At 41.6% G+C, this 26,173-nt stretch overlaps 1 protein-coding gene across 1 annotated transcript in view; it reads left to right on the top strand.

Annotated features, from left to right (window-relative positions):
* Positions 1 to 18,915: 18,915 nt before the first annotated feature.
* Positions 18,916 to 26,173, top strand: part of TFAP2D (transcription factor AP-2 delta) — a 53,728-nt gene continuing 46,470 nt past the window's right edge. The window contains exons 1-3 of the mRNA XM_054383694.1: positions 18,916 to 18,954; positions 19,860 to 20,357; positions 23,880 to 23,940. Of these exons, the coding sequence (XP_054239669.1) occupies positions 18,916 to 18,954; positions 19,860 to 20,357; positions 23,880 to 23,940 (598 nt within the window). The remainder of the gene's footprint in view (positions 18,955 to 19,859; positions 20,358 to 23,879; positions 23,941 to 26,173) is intronic.

Here is a 26,173-nt window from a genome sequence, read left to right as displayed (position 1 = left end):
CTGATCTAGTTAAAGATGTCCCTGTTCACTGCAGGGGGTTGGACTGGATGGCCTTTAATAGTCCTTTCTAACCCAAAGCTTTCTATGATTTTGTGACTATTCCCTCTGTAACCCATGCTAGCTGTGCTATTCAGATAGAGATTTGTTGTAAGACATAACCCCATGAGCATACCCAAAATTTCCCAAACCCTGCCTTAGTTATTATCTTTCTAAATAAAAACTACGACCTTCTACCCTTCCCCCAGCCAAAATTGTGGTTTCAGAGCATCTCTTTTTTTTTTTTTTTCTTTTTTGTGCCTCCAAAAAAAAAGATTGAGGATGAATCTCAAACAGAATGGTGATGAGCTCAATATTAAACCCCAGGTCAAATCCTCAGCTGGAGTAATTTGGTGTAATTCTATTGAAGTTGCTGGTGCTTTGCTGCCAGAGTCTAATTCAAAGCCTTTGGGAACCTTTTCATTGACTTCCCAGGGCTTTGGCACAGCTAAAGATCTGATCCTTCAAGAGAGAATTGACAAGACAAACAAGGTCGGCAGTTGTGGGAAACGTGGGAGGGTTTTCTTGCTATGGGAGCTACGGTCAAATACATGTCAGAAAAATTAGTCCCAGTTCAAAGGTGAGCCAAGTCCAGCACAACAAGAAGTATGAAGGTGTGAATTTTCATGGAAGCACACGAATCCTTCTAGAGAAAGCAAAGGAACACAAAACCCTTCTCTAGGAATAGATGAGCTTTGTCTCCTCGTTTTGTACGAGCAACCTCCTCCAAAGCCTATTGAAAGGAAAATGTGTTTACAATGTTACATATTCCACAAAACATGTTTGCCACGCAGCAATCTGCTTGCCTCTCTAAAAAGTGGATCTTTGTGACAAACAATCATTAAACCTCACAACAACCGTGTGCAGATAAACGAAACCAGCGTGGATATTACCATTTGGTTGACACATTTGTTTTGACATTGCAAAAAAAAAAAAAAGTGTTACAGATTTTTTGTGTGTGTGTGTGTATATAAAACTCTTCCTTTCTTCCTTTTTTTTTTTTTAATTGTTGTTGTGGTTGTTGTTGGCTTCCTCCCCCCCCCTCAGAAACAATAATATGTTCCTGCAAATGCTGCAAAAGATCAAAAGCTGTTCGGATCATATTTACAGTACGAAAAGCACAATGAATGCCCCTGTAAATGACATGTAAATTACCAAATGAAGATTCAACTTCAGTCAGCTTTGCAGATTAATTGAAGGACCTTAATTCCACTTTAGTTTAGAAATCTGATTGTTCTACTGCTTGGAAGAAATCAGCTTTAATCCTCTTTTAAATGTCATTCAACAGGTTCTTTCTGCAAAAGATATGTAAATGAATTTTCCTTTACAATGTCTTTTCAAATTCAGTTTCTTTCCACAGGATGTTCTCAGAAATAATTTAGATAGAGTCATAGAATTGTCAGGGTTGGAAGGGACCTCAAGGATCATCCAGTTCCAACCCACCTGCCGTGGGCAGGGACACCTCACACTACATCAGGTTGCTCAGAGCCACATCCACCCTGGCCTTAAAAACCTCCAGGGATGAGGTTTCCACCACCTCCCTGGGCAACCTGTTCCAGGGTCTCACCACCCTCATGGTGCAAAACTTCTTCCTAACATCCAAACCAATCAAACCAATATCTCTTCTTCTCTACATCTTTTAGAGGAAAAATAATCAGGCTCCACATCTTAACATTATGATAACTCCATTGACCTGCTCTTTATTTCTACTGATGGTTATGAGATAAGAATATGACTCCCTGATAATAATGGCAGCTGAAAACACAAGGATTATCTTCCTTCACTTTTAAATCCCTAAATCCCTGAACAAGTCATGACCACATAAAATTGAACACTTGAACATTCTTTCCTTATCACTTTGTGTTATTCTTGCATTCATGGAGTAATTCTATGTTACACTTCTAAATTAAATTTTGTCTTTTTGGCACCTAGCAGTACAGTAGGTCCCAGTTCCAGATTAAAGATATCCTTATCACAGGGAAATGATAATGTCATTTTCTGTTCATGAAGACAACTAAGTGCTAAAAATCACAGGCTGGCTGAGCCACATGTCCAGTGGGTGTAAAATCAACACATGTCCTTTGGGAGTTGTGCAGATTTACACTAATGGTATATCTGGTATCCCAGGTTAGGATGCTGTTATTTAAGAGAAATGTCCTAGAAATCCACTTATGAAAAAAAAAAAAATAAAATGCAACTCTACAGACCATGTGGCATTTAAACACTTGTTCCTCACATTTCTGATCCAAACTTTCTCTCTCCTGGTATCTGAAGGAAAGAAAATTCAGCCCTGGATTAGGACATCAAACAATGCAAAACTGCAAATGGGAGGAATATTCATTTCTCATCCATATAAAGAAGTTTAATCAGCACCTGAAATAGATTTATGCCACTTAATAACACGTAGGTAATAACAAGGGAGCAATGTTCTGTCAAAGAAATTCCAGCTGCCTAGGAAATCAGAGACAATGAATATGGGACCAAAGGTGGAGAACAGGAGACAAGGACTTATAAAGTAAAGCCTTTTTGAGTGGAGGAAGGAAAAGGAAATATCTTTCTCCATACAGTAAGAAGATTAGTTTGGTGGTAGCCAATTCAAAGCCCCAGATGTAATTTCAACCACAGAATGATTTGGGTTTGGGTTTGTTTCCACCCTCTCCTTCCTCACCCACCCCTTCTGAACAGCCTGTCTCCATTGATGGCCACATTGCAGTCATGGGATTCATCCTACCAAATTTCAGTAATGGCAAGCAGGTTGTAAGCTTTCTAGCAGCATAGTCGCTTCTGACTCCTGCTTGCTACCCACACTGCATGCTTTGGTGTAGAAGCATATCAGCTGAGCTGTTGGCTAGGTCACCTTCTTAGAGGAACATCCCTGAATTCCTTTAAAGCATTTCACTGGTGTTTCCCTTTTGGTTCCTATTACCTCAAAAGCCACTGGCTCATCTCAGTAAGACTTGAAGCATGCAGCAGTGTAGCTTGCATATCCAAGAGAAACAGACTGAGGGCTCTCACTAACACTCTGTCCTTCTAACTTTGGTGTGTCATCCCACAACTTGATATGGGCAAGTTTGATATTATCACTCCACCCCTTCAAGTCTAGTTTAAATTACCATACCTACTGGGGCAGCATATACTTCCCCTGTGTAGAGCAGACAGGTACAAACCTTTCATTAGAACTGTAGAATCATAGAATTGTTAGAGTTGGAAGGGACCTCAAGGATCATCTAGTTCCAGCTCCTCATTTCATCTTTTCAAGCAATGGAGTGTCTTTGTTAGTCTCAGTAGCAGACTCATGCTCTTCATATGGGCCTACAGGCAGGCCATGGCACAGCAAACTTCCAGAACAAGTTGAGATGGGGCAAGTCTTTAAGCAAGCTATGATGAATCAAGTTTTCACCCTGCTGGTTACACTTCTTCATTTTTTGTGGGTTGTTTTTTTTTTTTTTTTGTTTGGTTTGGTTTCCTTTTGGAGGAGGGGCCCAAAAATATGCAAAACTTGTACTTTTTATATTTTGAGTGATCTCAAGTTCAAATCAAGGTTCCCATTCTCTCAAGCAAGGTACAGTCACACCACAAGGCTCATTCTTCACCCCAAGGACCTAAGATTGCAAAGAGGTAAGATAAAAAGAAGAAACGGATATACTGCACATGCAAAATATGGGGAATGTAGCAATCACCTGGTAGGTGATTTGTCCAAGGTGACACAAAAAGTCAGTAGCAGAGGCAAAGAATGGTCTCCCACACAGCCCAAACCCTATACCAACCCCCACCCCAATCATCCACTGTCCTCTAATCACATGCAGTGTCTACTGTGTCATATACTGCAACACACATCACAGTGACTTGGAAAATTCTCCCCTTGGTCTGTCAAGCATAAACTTATAAAGGGTTTCTGTAACATGGTTCTAACAGCTTTCAAAGCATTAAAGAGTCTGCCTGCTAAGGATGTGGGAAGGTCACAATACCAGGAGCTGCTACTGAAGGAGAGACATTTTTCTGCAAGACTTTGACAACAAGCAACATCCACCTCTGCTGTGTAACAGGTGTAAAAGACTTGCACTGACATTTCTCTTCCTAAAGTCCAGGAGAACCACTTGAAAATATAATCTAGGAGGAGCTGATAAAACTCAGTGACATAAATCATGGTTAGTGTGACAATCCAGCCTGTAGGATAACAATAAATAATGCAAAGAAGATGCAAATGCATTGCATTTTAGCAAGCTGTAACATAACCCTATTGAAAATACCTGCATTGACTCAAGACTGAAAAGAGATTTCTTTCGTGGCAAGAGGAGTTTTCACATTTAAAATGATCCTGTGTAAATATTATTAACCAGGTCTATTTCTGGCCTGATGCTTTCAGTTTGATATGATGTGACCCGAATTTCTGCTCTAATGTAACTCTCTCATCTAGTCCTCATCCAAGCAGTCTCATGGGCATCTGTGTTTATGCTTTGAATACAGGAAACAATTCTCTGCTTTTGGGGGGGGGGAAGCACAACAAGGCACAAAGCCTTAAAACAAATACCCTTTATGTCAAGGGCAGGGTGATATTCAGACACCTCCCCCCCCCCCCTAAAATTAAATGAGACTGAGAAGTCTGGAAGGTTTTAAAACACCCTAAACAAGAAGGAGAGGTTCAAGAAAGAGAAAGAAAAAGAGAATTAAAAAGAAAAAGAGAAAGAAAAGGAAAAAGAAAAGAAAAAAGAGAAAGAAAAAGAAAAAGAAAAAGAGAAAGAAAAAGAAAGAAAAAGAGAACGAAAAAGAAAAAGAAAAAGAAAACGAAAAAGAAAATGAAAAAGAAGAAGAAAAAGAAAAAGAAAAAGAAAAAGAAAAAGAAAAAGAAAAAGAAAAAGAAAAAGAAAAAGAAAAAGAAAAAGAAAAAGAAAAAGAAAAAGAACAAGAAAAAGAAAAAGAAAAAGAAAAAGAACAAGAACAAGAACAAGAAAAAGAACAAGAACAAGAACAAGAAAAAGAACAAGAAAAAGAAAAAGAACAAGAAAAAGAAAAAGAAAAAGAACAAGAACAAGAACAAGAAAAAGAACAAGAAAAAGAAAAAGAAAAAGAAAAAGAAAAAGGAAAAGGAAAAGGAAAAGGAAAAGGAAAAGGAAAAGGAAAAGGAAAGGAAAAGGAAAAGAAAAGAAAAGAAAAGGAAAAGGAAAAGAAAAGGAAAAGAAAAGAAAAAGAAAAAGAAAAAGAAAAAGAAAAAAAAGAGAAAGAGAAAGAGAAAGAGAAAGAAAAGAAAAAGAAAAGAAAAAGAAAAAAAAAAAAAAGAAAAAGAAAAAGAAAAAAAAAGAAAAAGAAAAAGAAAAAGAAAAAGAAAAAGAAAAAGAAAAAGAAAAAGAAAAAGAAAAGAAAAAGAGAAAGAGAAAAGAAAGAGAAAGAAAAGAAAAAGAAAAAGAAAAAGAAAAAGAAAAAGAAAAGAAAAAGAAAAAGAAAAAGAAAAAGAAAAGAAAAAGAAAAAGAAAAAGAAAAAAAAAGAAAAAGAAAAAGAAAAAGAAAAAGAAAAAGAAAAAGAAAAAGAAAAAGAAAAAGAAAGAAAAGAGAAAAAGAAAAGGAAAAAAAGAAAAAAGAGGAAAAGGAAAAGGAAAAGAAGAAAAAGGAAAAAAAGACCAAGTGCAAGGTCCTGCAGCTGGGTCAAGACATTCCCAAGCACAAATCCAGGCTGGGCAATGACTGGCTGGAGAACAGCCCTGAGGAGAGGGACTTGGTGGACAAGAAGCTCAACAGGAGCTGTCAGTGTGCACTTGCAGCCCAGAAAGCCAACCAGATTCTGGGCTGCATCAGGAGAAGTGTGGCCAGCAGGTCGAGGGAGGTGATTCTCCCCCTCTGCTCAGCTCTGGTGAGACCCCACCTGGAGTACTGAATCCCCTTCTGGAGCCCCTATTATAAGAGGGATATGGACATGCTGGAAGGTGTCCAGAGAAGGGCCACCAGGATGAGCAGAGGGCTGGAGCTCCTCTCTTATGAGGACAGACTGAAAGAGTTGGGGTTGTTAGTCTGGAGAAGAGAAGGCTCTGAGATGATTTTATTGTGGTCTTCTGGTATCTGAAGGAGGCTACAAGAAAGCTGGGGAGGGACTTTTTAGGGTGTCAGGGAATGATAGGACTGGGGGGGAATGGAATAAAGCTAGAGGAGGAGAGATTTAGATTGGATGTTAGGAAGAAGTTCTTCCCCACGAGGGTGGTAAGACCCTGGAACAGGTTGCCCAGGGAGATGGTTGAGGCCCCATCCCTGGAACAGGTGTTTAAGGCCAGGCTGGATGAGGATCTGACCAGCCTGATGTAGTGTGAGGTATCCCTGCCCATGTCAAGGGAGTTGGAACTGGATGATCCTTGTGGTCCCTTCTAACCCTGACTGATTCTATGAAAAAATCTTTCCTAATGTTCAGTCTAAACCTACCCTATGGCAGCTTGAGCCCATTCCCTCTTGTTCTATCACTAATTGCCTGGGAGAAGAGACCAGCATCAGCCTCTCTAAAACCTCCTTTCAGGTAGTTGCAGAGAGCAATGAATTCTCCCCTCAGTCTCCTCTTTTCCAAATTAAACAGCCCCAGCTCCTTCAGTCACTCTTCATAAGATTTATTTCTCCAGGCCCTTCCCCAGCTTTGTTGCCCTCCTCTGCACTGGCTCCAGCACCTCCACATCTCTCTTGTATTGAGGTGCCCAACACTGGACACAGTACTCAAGGCATGGCCTCACCAGAGCTGAGTACAAGGGGACAATCACCTCCCTATTCCTGCTCTCATTAGTCATAAAAAGACCCACATCTCATATGACAATGCCCTCCTACACACCAATTGTCCTCCCTATTGTGAAGTCCACAGTGAAGTATTTCTGTACCTGTCTTCATTAGATTTATGGCCTCTGATTCTTTACTTAGTTGAAGACAACTTCTTCTGGACCCTTGCCAAAAGCAGTGTCCCTTTAGCTACTACACTAAGAGGGGAATTACAAGGGAGCTGCATCTCTCTCATATAGGGAAACTGAGGCTTTAAAAAGTGATGGCTTTAAACAAAGCCACTACCTCCTATGTCCCAGGACCTGTGTGAACTACTAAGCTACTCTGTTTTCCTAAGATGATGGCTCCTTACCCCTCTGTGATCATTATCAGGAGTAAGCAACAGGCTGTGGGGAGGAATGCCACGCTTTAATTCATGCTGTTTTGTTTTGTTCCATTTTACTTTAAAAGTCTCTTTGATATTTTTATGCCATCAGACAGCAGCCAGCTCGGGTGTGGTGGGTTTTGGGGTTTTTTCTTCTTCTTTTTTTTTTTTTTTTTTTTTTTAACTTCTTCCCTCTGGACAAGTAGGATATTAATATTATCCCTGTAACAAGCAGCAAAAGGAATAAAACATCTAGGTAAATACTGCAAGAGAGATTAAAACTCTCCAGCTTTCTGATGTAACCCTGTGACATAGTGTTACTAGTGAATTAAACCAAATGTACAAGTATTTAACGACTAATCCTTTTAAGTATTTTAATGCCCCAATGAAGATTTCTTATAGGGAGAGGCAAAGCATATGTGATTTCCGTTAGAGTCTGCCTGCAGGCAGAGGATTGAGCAGATTGGCTTTTTTTTTTTTTTTTTTTTTTTTTTGGTGTTTTTTTGAGCTTTCCCCCCCACACACACCTCCCTAACCCTCCTTTTTTTTTTTTTTTAATTAATTAATATTTCTCTTCTTTTGTTGTTTTTGGCGGGCAGTGGGTGCGGGGTGCTGAACGGACAGCTCCCGCCGGCGGGGCCGATGGGGGGCACAGGGAAGAAGGGAGGGGTAGGGGGGGGTTGCGTCTGCACCACAGCCTGCTGCTGGTTGCAGGGAAGAAGAGGGATACTTAGCAGGCTTTCTTCCTCCCTTGGGTTACTACAAACAACTAACCTAGCTCAGGGGGGCTCTTTGAAGACAAGAAAGAAAAGTAACTTTTCATTTTAGAAACTCATCTTGCAGGGCAGCAGGTGATAAACTGAGGATAACATTCCATGTATGTATCTAAATACACATACATATAAAAAAACCACATACACATTGTACTGGGTTTAGGGCTATGCCTTTAAAATTTTTCACAGATCTTGAGCAGAAAGTAGTAAAAGAATGTAAATAAATCACTATTGGGTGCAGGAAAGGAAAACAACACCTATGTGTTTTTATATATTCAGGCTAGATACAAGGAAAAAAATGCCTACAATGAGGCTGATTAAACACTGGAACACGTTGCCCAAAAATGTGGTAGATGTCCCATCTCTGGAAATGCAGAGCCCCATCCAACCTGACCTAGTTGAAAATGTCCCTGCTTCTTGCAGAGGGGTTGAACTGAATGACCTTTGAGGGTTGTTTCCAAGCCAACTATTTTATAGTTTTATTATATACAGCTTTCTTTTATGTTACAGAACTTCCTAGCCATAGGGAATAATATTTTCTCCTCTATTAATAACCAGGCCAGTGTCATGCACTTCAGGGAGAAAAATCAATGCTCATCACTATAAACAAAATTGATCTTCTGTTTAAGATAATCTTTAAGTGTTGCAAATTTAGGGTCAGGGTTAAGGTTACGTGGAAAGTGAATGTTCATATTTCCAGCTGAGGGAAATAATATCCTCTTCCTATGCACTTTTGATGCAAAATAGCCAAAATGGTAATTTGGGGGAATATGAGTGCAGGCACAAAGTCTGCACTATGAACTTGCTTATGTGCAGGCAGATGAGGTTGCTAAGAATATCTCAGCACTTCCCATTGATATGATGAGGAAATGCAAGTGAAAAAGGAGTGTGTTTCTGTATTTCAAACCAGTAGACCAGAGGTTCAGCTGATGTAAATGGGAAAAGAATCAATTACTTTAATGTTGTTGATTTGCCTAAAATCAAGACACAAAATAGCTCTGAAAATTATTATAATATCTCTCTCTTCCTCTATCATCCATGCATAAAAGTGCATGATACATCTGTATGATGTGTATATATGTGATACATGTTTATAGAGAGGAAGACAAAGGGTCTTTATTGCAACCATATATTTTTTTCATTAAGGAAATGGAGAACTATACATGAGCATTGCTAGAAATACCAATGTGGAGTCTCTATGATAAGTAATATATCAATGTGACCATCATTGAATACGTTGCCTACCTGCCTTAGTCCTAAAACATGCGAATCAAAACTATCCTAGACTTTGCTAACACAAATGCCAGTTTCTGGTTTGGTCCTGAATGAATATTGCTTATTGGTTCTAAATGCACTTTCTTGCCTTTTTATTTTTAGCTCTACACTCAGAAGTAGTTAAGCATTTTCTCCAGCTAAGCACTTTGCTGAATGGAGTCAGTAAGCTATAGCCTATTGCCTTTAAACTATAGAAAACATTGTGCTTGATTTGCAGTCATTTTATTGTACAATCAAAAATTGTTGATTGTCCATGCTTTATTCACTGGTCTGCAAATAATCATTTCAAAACAGCCAGGTGATATGAATCAAGGGAAATTACTGCTGAAAACTCACACTGTGGAAGTCACATTTCAGAAACTGAATAATTAGACTGTCGACAGTACTAGCACATAGCATGTACATCTATATAAATGGTATTACTGTACAGGAAGGAATGGGAAAGGAATTGGGAAGGAAGGAATTAAGAAGGAAGGAAGGGGTTCGGAAGGAGGGAAGGAAGGACTTCAGAGGGAAGGAATTCAAAAGAAAGGAATTCAGAAGGTGGTAAGGAAGGAATTTAGAAGGAAGGAATTCAGAAGGAAGGAAGGTATTTGGAAGGAAAGAAGGGATTTGGAAGGAAGGCATTTGGAAGGAAGGTATTTGGAAGAAAAGAAGGAATTCAGATGGAAAGAAGGAAGAAAACTCTAAAATGGTTTTTCAGCTTTTGGACCATCGAAATAACTTTTTTCCTTATTGTTAAGACATTTTCTAGGTGAATATTATGGCACTCTTCTTTTCCCTTTTATTCTTCTCATATTTTAGGTACAATACAAATTCAAACACTTGTTTAGGATATCTTCCACAGCAATTTGCATTCCAAGGAAAGAATTGCATTGGCTTAAGATGATCCTTGAATGAGGTCCCTCATATGAGAGGCCACTAGTCTTTTACTGCCTGACCCCTCCACCTTAACTAGCATGCTTAGACCCATAGAAGTCATAGAACTGGTTTGCTTATACAGGGTTTACTGACATTAATTGTGGATGCAGAATGGAACTCACCACGAGCTCTGTCAGCATGTTGATTATCAATCCTCTAGTAGCAACTGTCAAGCTGTAAATGATGTCTGCTCTGTCAGAGATATCATTCCAGAATCAGATCTTGCAGGTAAGATCTCTTTTCTAGAAAAAAAAAAAAAAATTCCTTCTGCCAAATGAATTTTAATGCCTGATTTTAAGGTAGCAGAAATCCCAAAATCTCTTGATTTTATGCATGAGCTATTATGATCAATTGGGAAATTAAAATATGTTTTTAAAGCATAAATACCTATTCCCTCAGTGGAATCTAATGTCTCTGAAGTAGCTGGCTTCAGTTTTGGGGATACATTTTATGCATTTTAATAGCAATTGCCTGAATACTGAACCAATAAAAAATATCTAGCAGTTTCTTCGCACCTACCCAGGATTCTTGGGTCAATAAAAGTCCCATTTTAAATATGTTAACAAATATATGTGTTCAGTGAAAATTATATATTACTTAACCTAAATACAGATTTATTTGAGCTATTCAGAGCAATTCCAGACTCTTGAGGAAAGAATCTCTTTAAAATATTAATATTATTACACCTAATTTTCAAGTGTTAAGGCTACAAATTAAGTGTAAGAGGTAAAAAAAAATAAAAAGTCCATGAAAATGTAAACAGGCAGGTGGGGTGGGGGGGGGGAATGGAAGAAGCCATCAATATATGACTCATGAGCTGAGGACAAAGATGTCATCCTTACCTTTGAATTTACTCTTTTAAGTTTGTGACACAACCTTAATGCTATTTAAACAGATAGTAGAGTGCAGTATTTAATTAGGTAAGGAAACCTACTCACTATTACTGCCAGTACATAAGTATATGAACACAGTGGAATACACTCAGTAATCCAAAGAACCTGACACTCTATTATTCATTGGAATGTCTGCATTAATTATGGATGTTTCTAATATAAGATACATCTTTAATACATCACAGTCTACAGATGTTTTCATTCTCCACTACCAGAGAGAAGTTTAATGATAAGATATTGCCTCATAGATTGAAAGGCATCCAGAAAACAACTGGGATAAAATCAGGAGTTCTAAAGTCTCAGTTTGACTGGTTCCATGTGGAAAGTTTGGTTTAAATTTGCAGGGGGGGGGGGGGAGGGGGGGGGGAGCGGGGCTGAGCCTGACAAGAGAAAAATAAACCCTTTTAATTAGAGGCACTAGTTAACTGTAAGAGTTCCAGTTTCATAGAAGCTTAGAATCATAGCATCATAGAATGCTTTGGGCTGGAAGGCATCTTTAAAGGTTTCATCACCGATGCTTAGTCCTGAGCAGCAAAATATAAAGTTTGGTAACAGTCCCCACTGTTGGCTGATGCAAAATCCCAGTCAAATATGGATTTTTTTTCCTGTTGCTTTGGTTGGGTATGGATATTATGCCACATCTATGTGCAGGAATATCCCGTACAGATTCCTGTAGTGCTTTCTATAGAAGTAGGCTTCATCATTTTTATGGCTGTTTTTAAAACTTTGAGTGAAAGTGTCTTATAAATTTTGTTCACACCAGCCTATTTTCCAGGAAAGTATGGACTTCACAGTGTGCAGAGTCAAGTGGAAAGGTCAGAGATGAGTTCTCTTAATTCTGAATTTTCCTACTGTTCCATTCTGGTCCTGAAGAGCATCCCTGTTGAAAACCATAAGATTTTCTGCATATTATTAGCTCTAGAAGGACTAGATGCAAATGACCATATTACAAGTGGAGCAAGAATTTGAACCAGAATTCCTGTTAAATTTCAAGCCACATTTTGAGGCTTTTCATCACTGTGTGGTTTCCAGAACCAGGTTTCCTCCTGCTCTACTGCTAAATTGCTATCCTCATCCCATTTCAGGAGCAGAGTTGGCTGTGGCTGTGTTTCCTTTTAGCAGTTTTTCGGTGTGGCATTAACAGTGGGGAAATAACTTGCAGCATCAATATTGCTAGAGAAATCCTAGGTGAAGCAGTTAGAAAGTATGGTTAGAGCGGAAAAATACATGATCACAATTTGAAAGAAAAATTCTTATCACAGAGAAAGCTTTTTTAAATGAGAATTTCTAGCTTCTTCCTTGATATAAGCTTGAGAGTATAAAATGCTGATGAGATATCTGTGGCTGCTTCCTTTCCCAAAACTCAAAAGCATCAGTCTCTCACAAGCAAAGAAGAATTGACTGATGTGCTACTGATGTGAAAGAAGGCAAGGCTCTCACATAGAAGAGTAATTAGAGCCTAGCTAGGTCTATGTTTATAGCCAAACACCCCCTTTCAGCACAGCAAAACACACAGAATATGAGAAATATGACAAATCATTAGATAGGAAAAAGAGACTGCTAAAGGATTCACCAAAAGTGCTCTGATTAAGTTGTCCTCAGCAGAAAATGCCTTCAGATAGTGGTAGAATCCTAAAAGGATTTAAAGACAAAAAAGGTGACTTATGTGAGTAAGACAGATCAGATTTAAAAAAAAAAAAAAAAGAGAGAGAGAGAGATCTAGGAGGATCACCTGCTGAAGCGAGGTGTAAGATGTGTGAGAGGAGCCAAATTAGGAATAAAATAGCTGCACAAGAGAGAAAGATTGATAAAGCAATAGAACATCATTTAAGTGCAGAAGAGGTCAATGAAAAAGGAAAATGGCCTCTAAGAAATTACATGAGCAATTGACAGAAGTACCTTTTGCTTTTAAGGGAAAACTGGAAGAAGGGAGGGAGGGAGGGAGATATTTCATTGTCTCAGTGTTTGCAGAACTGGAGAGAGGACAGCTGCCACAGTCGTCATGTTACCCCCCTAAGGGATGAGGTAGAGATGCTGAAAGAAATTAGGAATATGGCAGTAAAAGGCACTGGCAAAACCACAATGTTGTGTGAAGATTGAAGGGAGGGAAATCCCAAAAGGGCAAGAGTGGAAGCAGCCTGTTTTTCTTGATGCAGGTGCCTAAAGGAGAGAGAAAAGGTGGGTAGACAGCTTGAAAATACAACCGTGACGATGAAATACATGCCTTAAAGCAGGAGTGTGTGAAAGACCAAGATACACCAGAGGCTGTTGTCAAGGAGGACCAGGTGGAGAGGCCTCCACGGAGCAGGTACAGCCCTAGGAGCCATGCAAGAAGGGGCCCTCGGCAGGATCTCCACGCCTGTACAAGCCTAAGCCAAGAGAAGATGCTTTCTTAGTGTCTGGCTGGAGAGCAAAGACAGATGGGATGGGGCACTCAGTAGCTAAGGAAGCTGTGGGGAAGCAGTCAGGAGAGGGAGAAACGAGACGGCTGCAAGATCAGTTGAGAGGATAAACATAAGGAGCAGCTCCTATGGTTGTAGGACAACGTGGTTGAAGGAAGAAGCAGGGAAGTCACATCATCAAGACCCTTATCACAAGAAATAACACAACAGGGATGTGGGCCGTGCAGTTGGCAGTTCCTTTTAGTCAGAAATAGGTAACAGCCAGAAGAGAAGAGAGAAACTAAGAATGAGGACAGGGAAGGTGAACCAGAAAAAGAAAGGGAGGGGGACAAGTAGGAAATGAATCACCCTTACCAAATGTCCAGAAAGTCACATTTCAGTGCAGTCACCACAAACCCTGCCCTCTTAGTCCTTGTACAGACTGTCATGAATAGCATTCATATCAAGTGAGCATACATTTGGGTTTCTGCAAGGCAATATTGATCAATATTTACACTTTTGTGGTTATTTCACCTCTGTTTTTTCCATTTACTCTGAGTGATGCCAGGTACTTGGGTTGAAATGTAGCTTCCTTGAGTCTTCCTGAAAGCCTCAGCAAGCAGGAAGTCTTGCTGCCATCAAAGAAATGACTGGAGACACCAGTTATCCCCTTTAATTTTTGACTAATATATTCACAGCATTTTAATTGCTTGCAAATGCATTTTCTCTGTCCCATTATGTTGCCTTTCGGCTGTTGTGATGAGGCAGAATACAAATTTGCAAGGAGGAGGAAACATGATGGTGGGTTTTGAAGAGGTTAGCTATATTCAGAGGGATGGGGAGTGGGCAGGGTTTTGCTGGACATCTCTCATCTTGTAGCTTGAAGGAACTTCCTCCAAAGTTCCCCACACTCATTGGTCACAGATACAGTCTGTGAACTCCAGTGTCAAATCTTCTTTTACCCTCCTTGGAAGAGGAAAGAGCAATACAATGTAGCTTGTACTCTCCAAATAATGATTCTTAGAGGGAAAAAGAGAGGGGGGAAATAAAATATTAAAAAAAAAATCTCACTGTGATCTCTTTTTGTTTCCCCCTGAGAGTATGCAGGGCTTATTTATTTACCAGTCAGAGACTGTCTTCCTCTGTTTGAATGACTGGTAAGCTCAGCACACAGACAGACTGGCCTCAAAATGAAAGTGGGTGGTCTGTATCTGCATATAAGGGGATGCAATCAACTCCCTCACTCCAACCTACAAAGGTCTGGGCCTCTCCCAAGGTTTTCCCTCTATGCAAAGTTCAAGAAGAGAAGATGAGGTGGTGATACTCAGCACTGAAGGGGTCCATGTTCAGATGCACCACCTCTGCCAGCTAAGGCAACCAAGTTCAATGGACTAGGGAAGCAGAAGGAGTAAAGGATTTTCAAAGGGGAGGGAGGTGGGGAAGAGTAGGAGACAAGGGGTGGACAACAATAGGTCTACAAACAATGGGCAAAAACCTAATGATACACAAAAGCAACCTGGGGCTGCTTTGGTTTTAGGTCAACTGACTGTCCCCAAAGCTCACAGCACCCAAACCACAGGAACTACAGAGGACAAAGGGGATGGAAAAGAATATTAAGCAAAAAAACCTTTGCTCAATGCTGAAGGGGGACTTCTCTTTGGGTCCTTCATAGAAAAGGTTATCACAGAGTATGGACCCTGCTACAGGAATGTCCTGACACTTCTAACCCCAGTTCCTTTGGATGGCCTGAACTCCTCCTGGTCTCATTCAGAGAAAAGAAACAGTAGGAAAAGTCATCAGAAGTTTAGGTCTGGCAAAGAGCAAGTTTCAGTGACTCTCAGTGGAAGAGAAGGCTCTTAGTTAGGAAATAAAATAAACAATTATTGGGTAATGAACAAAATGCAAGAATTAAAATAGGAAGGAAAAATTAAAGGAAAATTTGTGATTTCAGGCTCCTAGATGCTGGAAAACATTTGTAACACAACCACAATGTGAGGGAGTTCTGTGAGCCCAGGGAGCTGCTCTCACACAGCAGACCGACTTCAAGACCAGACTCTGTCCCTGCAGCAACACCAGCCACTTTGCACACTTCAGTGAGCTACCAGTGAAACCGAGATGATCCCAAAGAGGGAGCTTTTATTTCCTTGCTTTTTAACCCCACATCTCCACTCCTTCCAGTGGCCCAATAAGAGGTTTCTAGACTTTTTTAAAAAAACAAATAAACAAAAGGAGATTAAAAAAATTGATAAAAAGCTTAGGAGCAGAAGAAAACTTTAAGCAGGGAATAAACAACACACCCAGCCAGAATGAAACTCAACACAAAGTCTGCCTGCTCTGGCCATTAGCTCAGGGTGTTGTTTGGAATATCAGAAAACTTCCAGTTAACTTTCCTGAAAGATTTTCTTCAGGAGCAAGTGCTTTGCAGTTTGACTTGAGTTATTAATTGGATTGGGAAGGAATTAAAAGCACAAATGGTCTATATGATTTTGGGGGGGGGGTCTGTAAACGAAGCTAACAGATGGAACTGACCAGTAATGTGCATCTGGCAAGCTGAGTTTCTCATAAACTTTCCCCAAACAAAACAAAACCATTTTGGTGGCTTTGTTGTTGTTGTTTGAAGTGAAGTTGGGCTGGGAGCTGGCTGGTGTTGCGGCTGTGTGTTTGTCTGGGTGCGTGGGAAGGGGGACATGGAGGGGGAAAGGGTCGGACCAGGGAGAGAGATATACCTCTTGCAGTAGGGTGCTCTCCTGGCAGCTTGGGAAGCCAGTTGGGAAAGCATCAGCCCTTGCACTGTGTTTGTCCCCCACCGCACTCAGAGGGGCTGGGCAGTGCAGACACAGCCGTACCACGGTACTCGCAGGCTTCAAATAAAGGAAATCTGAGCCCAAATCATTTTCCTGCCTCTCGTACACCCGTACCTTTCTGAAAATAAAAAACATAGCCGGGCAATGCTCTGTGGAGTGGAGTTGGTGGGAAGCTCTGCCTACCTGGAGAACCCTAAATCGGGGCAGGGGCTGGGCTGCACTCCGCGTTACTCTGCTTGGGTCGTGTCCCCTCTGGTCTTGCCTTGTTATGTCGAGGAAAACATTCCCCTCCTCCCCAAAAAAGACCCAGGCAGGACTGAAGTAGCTGCGCTAAGGGATGCGGTGATCTGGCTGTGAGGGAAGGGGGCTGCCTTCCTCCACGGAGGAAAGGGACATTACTCCTAGCAGGGTGTGCCCAAGGGGTCTGAACTTTTTTTTGTTGTCAGGTCTCAGCCATCCTGCTCTAGGCTGCTTAACCTGCACTAGCTAGGCTCTAACGGGGCGTTGGAAAGAGCGGAGCTTGCCCACTTTTGTGTATTCTCTTATTCTTTCAACTACCAAAACCCTGAGGAGTGCAAACAAAATCTGAACTTCAAGGAATTCCTAGAATTTACTCGACATGTATATTTGGGGGGAATATTTTTACTTCATTAACAACATTGCAATTGTAGGAAATGCAAATGAAAAGAAAGAAACTATTGCCTCCTTCCTTCCTGCCTGCCTGCCTTCTTGCATGCCTTCCTGCCTGCCTCCCTTCCTCTCCATTTTCCTCTCTTCCTCCTCGTTTTCCTCCCACTTCTCTTTCCCCAGTAGGAAAGGCGGAGCAAGGGGCTCGGGAGCGAGCCCTGCTCTGCAGAGCCCAGGTTCGCCAGCAGTGCTCCGGAGAGGGCCGAGGTGTTTGGTGCTGACCCCTCTGCACGCCTGGATAAATGCACTTTCCCATTTCAGACAATGCATTTCAATTCCAGTCGTGTGCCTTTGTCCATTTGTAGAAAGAAAAGAGGGCTGAATGACAGCTCCTGTTAGCCTGCATGAACAGATACCAATAAACCCTCCCAAAACCCGGACCTTGAAAAAAACAACAGAGGAAAGGCAGGGAGAGCCACATGCCTATTTGCCTGCGGCTTATTATTAAGACACCTTCGCAGCTTAAACGCTCAAAAGCAACCCAAATTAAATGGCAATTAAAAGCAAGTTACACCCTCTCCTATCTCCAGGCTTATCATTTGTGGAAGCTAGCCATCAGCCGAGCCACCCCACTGGGAAATGCCATTTGAGCTGCCATCCTCTCGAAGGGTGTATGACACCCCCCACACCCCGCCCCGAGCCCGCCTGGCAGCGGGCAGCCCCCCCTCCCCCTCCGGGCGCTGCCGGTGCCCGCAGTCACTTCGGTTGCTGGAGAGCCACTACCTGGGGGCAGAGGGACAAGGCGGAGGGGAGGGGGGGGGGGGGGAAAGTGGGGGGGTGGAGGGTTGCTGAGCAGGCAGAGAGGACTTATTCCCTAAGTGGCAACTCCTCGGACCCGTGTCACTAAATAAATAAATAACGTCCCCCTTCAGCTTTGCAACCCAGGGCTGCGCAGTCCCCGTGCATTCCCACCACTAAAATATATCGGCACTTCCAAATGTCGACGGGAAAACATCTACCAGTGGTCTTTACCTCATACGTTCCCTTCCCTAGTTTTCTTTCTCCTGTATAACCGGATGTAATCCCGTAGATCTATATGTATTTTATGTATAATTCCATATAATATGTCACTGCAGTGATACTTTGTGGTCTCACCCTAGTTTTATGCTTGAAAATGCTATTTAAAGAAGCCTGCAAGATAGCATATTAGGAAGCTTTAAAAGCAGGTTGGAGTGTGGGGTGGACTTAAATTCGATGTAAATGCAAGGGTAAAAAAAAAATACAAAACCAAAACAAACCACATAGTTTTCATTTAGAAAAAAAAAATACAGTGAAACAGACACACATACAAATGTGCAATCTTAGATGCTGCTCAGTATTTAAAAGCATTATAATCAACAGGAAGGAGCACTTACCTATTGAAAAGGATGGTTTAATAATATATATTAATATATATTAGCTTTATGTCTTCCCAATAAAATGTACACAAAATACCCCCTTCGATCAGATTAGCTCCCATATTAGCCTGAGTAAGAAAAAGCATTCTAAAGAGTGGAGGAAAAAATGTATAAAAATGTTGAAAGAACCTACAGTTCCTTATTAGGCGAAGATACAATATTTATTCCTTGTCTCCTGGGATGAAGCTCCTCTATCTATTGTCCTCCCAGTTCTCAGTGCTGATGCTTAATTTTCAAAACTTCTATATTACCAAGGGACCTACGACATCAGCCAAAGAAATACCCAGCAAGTACAAAATCTGATCCAGGGAGCAGCTTTTGTGCAGAGGGAAAATTTTGTTCCTACAGGTTTTTAAGGAGGTGCATGGAAAAGCGAGCGATCTGATCTATGCAGATACATTGCAAATTCTCTCTGTCTGTAGAGATTTTTTCTTTAAAAAATTGGGGAAACACATGAACTTTGGATTTTTTCAAATTTTTTTTCCTTTTTAAAAAAAAAAAATATTGGAGGGGGGAAATTTTTATCCAGTGAGTTTTGATTTGGTTTTTGTTTGGGTTTGGTGTTTTGGGGTTTTTTCTTTCTTTCTTTCTGTCTTTCTTTTTTTTTTTTTTTTTTTTTTTTTTTCCGGAGAACCAAAAAATGTCAACTACCTTTCCAGGTCTCGTCCACGATGCAGAGGTATTTTGTGTGTGTGAGTGAGCGTGTGTGTGTGTGCGGGTGTGTGGATGTGTTGTGTGTGCATCTGTGTGTGTGGATGTGCCTGTGCGGTTGTTTCCATTTTTTTTTTAATCCATATTGGACCGTTACATTTAATTATAATCCGGCTTCAGAGATAACTTAAAGAAGTATAGAGAGAAAATTCGTTATGACATCTGTCGCCAGAAAGGGCAACTCATTACCACGTTAAAACCGTTGCCAGAACGAAAATCAGAATAATACCCCTAATAATATAATGAAGTGGAGGGAAATCACCAGCAGCTCGCCAGGAATGGGGAGTTCTCACTAAAAAGCAAGACTCCCCTTTTCTTTCGAAACGCGGGAAAAGGAGGGGGGGGAGGAATTTTGGATCTGATTCGTTATTTTAAAAAGAAAGAAAAATAGGGGTTCAAAAAAAAAAAAAAAGAGGGAGAGAAGGGAAGGAAGGAAGAAAGGAAGGCAAGCAGGCGGCAAAGCTTTCTCAATGTGTAACGCTGTAACACAGGGACGGGAGTTGTGTGTATTGTCGTTAGTTTCCTCTGTTTGATGACTTTTTTGTGTGTGTCAGCCCCAGATATTACAGCTGTGATCAGGAGGTGGATGGATGGACAGATAGAAAGATAAATAGTTTTTATTTCAGTGCGTGAATTTCTTCCGCTTGACGGTATTAAGGGCAGGCTGGGCTGTTTATGATTTTTTGAACAGACCTTTATGGCACCAGCCCAAGGTAAGAAAGGATCTTTTGTTGCTGGGGTTGCCGCTCGCAAGCTTAGACGTTTCTGCAGGGGGAGAAGCTATGCAGGACAGCGTGCTCGGCAGAAACGCACCCGGGGCTTTCAATGACAAACCTCCAGTTTTGGGGTCTTCTTTTCACTTCTTCCTTTCAGATACGTCATGACGGATCAAACAGTTACCGTTTGATGCAGCTTGGATGCCTGGAGTCTGTGGCCAACTCGACCGTCGCCTATTCCTCCTCATCTCCTCTCACTTATTCTACCACGGGCACCGAGTTCGCTTCCCCGTACTTCTCCACTAACCACCAGTACACCCCACTGCACCATCAGTCCTTCCACTACGAGTTCCAACACAGCCACCCGGCAGTCAACCCCGACGCTTACTCCTTGAACTCTCTCCATCACTCCCAGCAATACTACCAGCAGATCCACCATGGGGAACCCACTGATTTTATCAACCTGCACAATGCGCGGGCACTCAAGTCCTCTTGCTTGGACGAGCAGAGGAGAGAGCTGGGGTGCTTAGATGCTTACCGCCGTCACGACCTGTCTCTTATGAGCCATGGATCCCAATATGGGATGCATCCAGATCAAAGACTCCTGCCAGGACCAAGCCTCGGGCTTGCAGCCTCGGGAGCAGACGATTTGCAGGTAAATAGCATGCGATTTCCTTTGGAGGCACTTACGTCTCCCCTCCCCCTGCCCTGGTTCTCCCGTCACCCTCCCCATTTTCCTCTGCTTAGAACGGCTCATACAAAGGAGGAAAGAGTCACCCAAAATCTGATCCACAGCCTGACCCCTCTAGAATAGCAACAATAAAAATTGGGAAAAAAAAAAAAAAAAAAAGCCAGTAGACTTTCTTGGCCAAACAACAACAACAAAACAACCCTAAACTCACGCCCGACCTCCCCGCGAGGGTTATGTCTCTGTGGTGACTGAGACGGTGGGACTCATCCAGAGAGCTTGGGGTGCATGTGTGCCTGTGAGGGGTCCGTGTGTTTGTGGACCAGCCCTTGCGAAAGTAGCACAGAAACCAAACCCAGCCCATCTTCTTGGTTGTTTTCCTAAACTTTTCCTTTCTCTCGGCGAAAGGAACCGCTTGAGCAATTTGCACCGACAAGGCAGGAAAATGCGTTAACGATGGGGTAGAAAAAGAGAAAAAAAAGCAGGTCAAGAAAATCAATTTGCTTCCGACATACATACAAAGGCAGACCTTTCGTTGAAGTCCGAGGCAGGGAAGAAGCAAACGGGAGCAAACGTTCGTCAGAAATATTCATTATGATAAATATCCCCCGAAATATCCGATCTAGGTGTTAACATGGAGAGATAAAGCTGAATTAATCTATCTGTGTGTCTAATCACTCATCTATTCCCTCCTAACCGGCATCCTGACCCATTAAAAACAAGCAAACAAATAAACAAAAAATCCAAATACCAAAACCTCAGCTTTTTCCTCTCAGAAATCCTTTCCCTGGCACTAAAAATTCACCTCCGGTAAATCAAGACAATTGCTTAAATGAAATTTGTTTCCAAAACTGCAAACTACGCCCTCTTGTATCTAACACCCATTTCGGAAATCAAAAGCAAAGCTTCCTTCTCCCGAGGAGCTGAGGAACTGAAGGCTACCCCACCAGCGGGGACAGGCAAACAAGACCGTATTTACTGTACTTACTTTCCCCCCAAATCTCGCTCCCAGTCATACAAAGCTCACTATGTTGGTCCTTCCAAAAAGACGGAACGGTCAAAAGCCTGGAAAAACCCCAAAGTTTGCAAAACTGAGGAGGTTTATATATTGTTCCTTCAAAAAGCGAAACAAAACCAACCCACAAACCTCGATTTATATCGCAGAAATTAATTTTTTCCTTTTTTTTTTTTTTTAAGGAGAAAAATAATCCTACCACCCAACAACAAAGATTGTTATCATTCATATCTCTGAGGAGGAAACTCTAACTATTTAAACCTAGCTTTCTCCATTAAAATTCACTATATAATTTTATCTTCTCTGGCCATTTTTTTGTTTGTTTGTTTACATTTTTCACAAGGATCTCCTTATGTTACCGCCCTCAAAAAAAAAAAAATCTGCCATTCACTGCTCAGCCCAACTAAAACCTATTTACTCCTTTTTATAACCACGTCTGCTGCTGATTTTTTTGTATCTGTACAAATTTTTTTTCTTTGGCAGGCACAAAGCCTTGTATTTTTCAAAAGAGGGGATTAGGAACGTTTGCAAGACACCAGACAATGCCTAAATCCCGGGCAAAAAAGCACCATAGTTTATCCAATTTTCGACTTAGTGCCATTCAACTGGTCATTTATGCAATGTCATCCGACCAAACAACATGTTTCCCTTAAAAAAAAAAAAAAAGAAAAAGAAAAAAAGGTTGGTTAAGCTGCTAGGGGAATAGTCTCTTTCTATTTATTCAAAGAAGAAAAAAATCAAACGTTTTTCATTTGGAAAATATTAATTTTTCGATCACATTTTATTCTAAATTGAAAGACTTAGGTCTTGTACCTATTCCTTTCTTTATTTTTCCTCCTCCTTCTTTTCCCGAACAGGAAAGGGAGTGTGCTGAGGTATCGAAAAGGCTGAGTGGTGAGAAATTGAAAATATTGATATTTGTCGTTATGATTCAAATGCTTCGAACAAATGTGGAGTTTTGTAAATGTCAATTTGAGCTTAGAAGGAAGCGTTTTGATGGCGAACAGAAACAGGAGTGCTCACAAATACTTTTAAAACAAAATCGTGGTCTAACCAGTCTTGCCCTTTCTCTGTAGTCTTTCTTTTTAAAACGTTCATCAGCATATGCCTCATTTCAAATGCAACAAATGTAAATATACTTTTCCCTGCACAGAATTTTAAGTGAATGTCCAATAGTTTCGAGGGCGGTTCAAGTCAGCCTAACAGATGCAAACAGTCTTGGAGCTGGAGTGGCATCTTTCAGTGCCCTAAAAAGATTTTCCATGGGCAACAAAGAAAACTGTCACACCTTTTCCCATCACCGGTTTAATTTATGCTCAGTCGCCAAGTTTTTTTCATATTGATTTCATAATCACTTTAAGGCAGAACACTTAAAATAAAAAAGAGCCTTGAAAAGGAAGGTCTTACAGGGCCAGCGCCAATATGGTGAAAGTGGGGGAGAGAGCCAGCACTGTAAAGGTTGTTTTGTAAAGTGGGGTTTTTATTATGCACCGACTCTCTCCGCATTTACTTAACTCTTCACGGGCTGTTGAGTAGGTTAACACCCTTAAAGGCCTCTTTCATGTCCAATACCTCGTTTGTTTGTAGAGGAAAATGCGTCTTTAACACATTTCCACTGGGCAAAGATTTAGATTTGGTTTGTTGTGTTGGGTTTGTTTCTGATTTTTTTTTTTAACCCTAACATAAGGAAAAACCCAAAGAACACCCAACCCTTTTATCATTCCAACAAAAATATTTATCAAGGAGGGCGAAGATCCCCAAATAATCAGCCTTGTAACAGGGGAATAATGAAGTGAGATCTATTCGGATGTGCACCAAAAGCCCTAGACAGGTTTTTGGATGGTTCTTCACCCCAGGCTCGCACATGGGTGCTTGTGTGTGTGCGCGCACAGATGCATATTCATCCCCACCTATGTGCGGACACACGCATTGTTACAATACCCTTACGGCTCTGTGTAGCCGGCAGAGCCCAATAGCTCTCGTTTGCTGCTTGTGCTCTTTGTCTACTTCTGTGTACACTTTGTGAATCGGTATAGACGCCTCAGGAAACGCGTATATGAATTAGCTGCGTGTGTATATATATAAACATAAGCTAAACATACAAAAATACTATGTAAAAGTGATTTTTTTTCCTTTGTCCGTGCAACAGAGAGCACGAACACGCTTCTCTTAAGAGTACTTCTTTCGTCTCTCTATCCTACCACATAATTGCCTATCTAACCCCCCAGTTCAAGATAAACTCGTATTTAAATAGTAATTTAAGTGATAATTACACTTCATTTCATGGGGTAGGGGCAGAATGCAGGGTCGCGGTCTGATTTGGCCGAAGCACTGGAGTTCGATGACAGTAATTGTGTTTTTGCCTATTCACTTTAACTATTGTTTCCGTGTGACAAAGAAAAATCTGTGTGATCTCTCTGGATTTCTGTATCTGATTTCTTTCTTTCCTTTTATTTCCCCCCTCGTTACTTAAGAGCTCAGTGGAGGCCCAGTGTGGACTTGTACTGAACGGGCAAGGAGGTGTGATAAGAAGAGGTAAGAGGTTACAAATCCTTGGGTCTATCAGTTTTTAAAAACATAAACTTCTCTCCACTTCTCTCTTTCCCTCCCCTGCTGTTTAGCGTAGTTTGAGTTTACTGTCAAAACAGTGATAATTTGACATTAGACAGAAGTAGGTGCAAACTAGCTTAGAGCTCTTCACATTTCACAGTCCATTTGCACTTTACAAATGATCTGTTCCTTGGTAGCTCTCGGATAATTCTGCTGAATCCAGAGCTTTCTTCAGTGATTTTATCATTCCCCGTTTAACCAAACTGATCCCTGATAGTTTGAGAAACGTATTCCCTGGCTGTTAAATCGGCAGTTTGATCTCGTGTGGGAAAGGAAGGAGGGGTTTTGGAAATGTGGTTTCAGTAGCATTACAGACCCGCGTGGAACTCACTTTTGAGTGTCACTTCATTTGATAACCATCTGTCAATGTAAATGCCTAACGTCAAAGTTAGAGGAAAGGTTTGGAGCTCTTATTACATATGCATTTCTTCCACATTTGCCAAATCTGAGTGTTCTGGGGAGTTCATTATTACCGTCATTTCCCCTGAAGAGAACCAAAAGTTGCTGAAAGACCTAATGTAGCAGCACAATTCTTAAAATCTTAACTCCCTTCCAAGTATAAAACGAATAATGCAGTTAGGGATAGGACATTTAGAGACTCGGCCTCTTGGAATGAGCACTTCTTGTCCCACTATTGCCTTTATTTATTCATTATATCCAGCATGAAAAACAGATAATCAGGAGGTGTTTTAGGCCATGTGATAGCATTGTGGCAGAGAGCTGATTTTAGCCACCACCGAGACTATCCGACTGCAATGAGTAGATTCAGGGAGTAGTACTACTCTCTGCGGTTACATCCACACAGGCGGAGGTTGCGTGGTGTTCTCTCTCCACACCGACTCAGACAGGGCTTTGTTCGGGTGTTCCGCAGGGCGGCCGGAGAGAGACGAAGCCGGGATGGGGGCCTGAGGCAGGGCCTGGAACCCGAAGGCGGGGCTGGGGGCCGGGCGCCCGGCCCGGAGCCGAAGCTGGGGCTGAGGACCAGAGGCCGGACCTGTGGCCGATGTCCGGTGGAGCAGGGCCAGGCGGCGGCGGCGCGGTGGTGCTGAAGGGACAGCTCCGCTTGGCCTCCCCTCTCCGCTCCGCCCGGCCCCTCCTTTCTGCAGCGGGCGGCCCCGGCTCCGCGGCTCCCAGCGCCCCGGCCCCTCCCTGGGTGCCGCTGGCAGGACGCTGTGGGGAGGGCTGGCAGCTCGCCGGGCCTGCAGACTCCTGCCCAAGTCGTGCTGCCGGTGCCTAGCTAGGTCCTCGTCTTTCGGATTTCGGAGGATTGTGATTATCCCTGGGAAGAGGGGTAATTCTTTCGGGTTTGATCCGGGAGCTGACCTCCGAGAAGCAGAGATCATTAGCTGCAAGAAAGAAAGAGTCCTCATCAGCTGGGGTCTGTGCCTGTAGCGTTCGACTGTGGTTCTCATTTCCCAGCTGAAGGGCGGCTCAAATCTCAGCTCACCTCAACTCTAGTTTATTCAGCTCTTCAGCTCCTGTTAAGGAGATTCCAATTACCTGTACAGACGATTGTAACCAAGTCTCTCTCTTCTTCCGTCTCTTGCTCCTTTCTTTTTTAAAGCGATCAAATTATTCAAGGATTTAAAGATTGATAGTAAAGGGAATCCAGCATGAAAACGCAAGGTTTTCTCTACCCTGATCTAAGCACTGAACTACTGCTGCATTGCTCTACGTCTCTTGGCATATTCAGGGAAAATATCAAAGGCGAGCATATAAGTTTCAAATGTATATTAAAAATACATAATAAATATTTTGTCCGACTTCAAAAAAAGCGATAGGTGTTAGCAGTAATCAAAACATCCTGCACCTAAGCGTTATACAGTATCCCATATAAATAAATCACTCTTCTTTTCTAGTAATACATCAATAAGAATATATTAACTGCAGAACGGCTTCCCTAATATTTTAAACATCGTGTGTCAGGTTTTTTATTTTATTTTTGTCACTAATATATACATTCTTCAGTGTTTTATATGCATTAGCAAGAAGGGGGAAAGGAAGGGATTTGGAAGGAAGGAATTTGGAAGGAATTTGGAAGGAATTCGGAAGGAATTTGGAAGGAATTCGGAAGTAAGGGCTTCAGAAGGAAAGAAGGAAGGAATTAAGAAAGGAAGAAGGAAGGAATTAGGAAGAGAGGAACTAAGAAGGAAGGAAT

The sequence above is a fragment of the Indicator indicator genome, chromosome 9 (assembly GCF_027791375.1).
Source record: "Indicator indicator isolate 239-I01 chromosome 9, UM_Iind_1.1, whole genome shotgun sequence".
Lineage (NCBI taxonomy): Eukaryota > Metazoa > Chordata > Aves > Piciformes > Indicatoridae > Indicator > Indicator indicator.
This window is presented reverse-complemented; position numbering and strand designations above follow the sequence as displayed.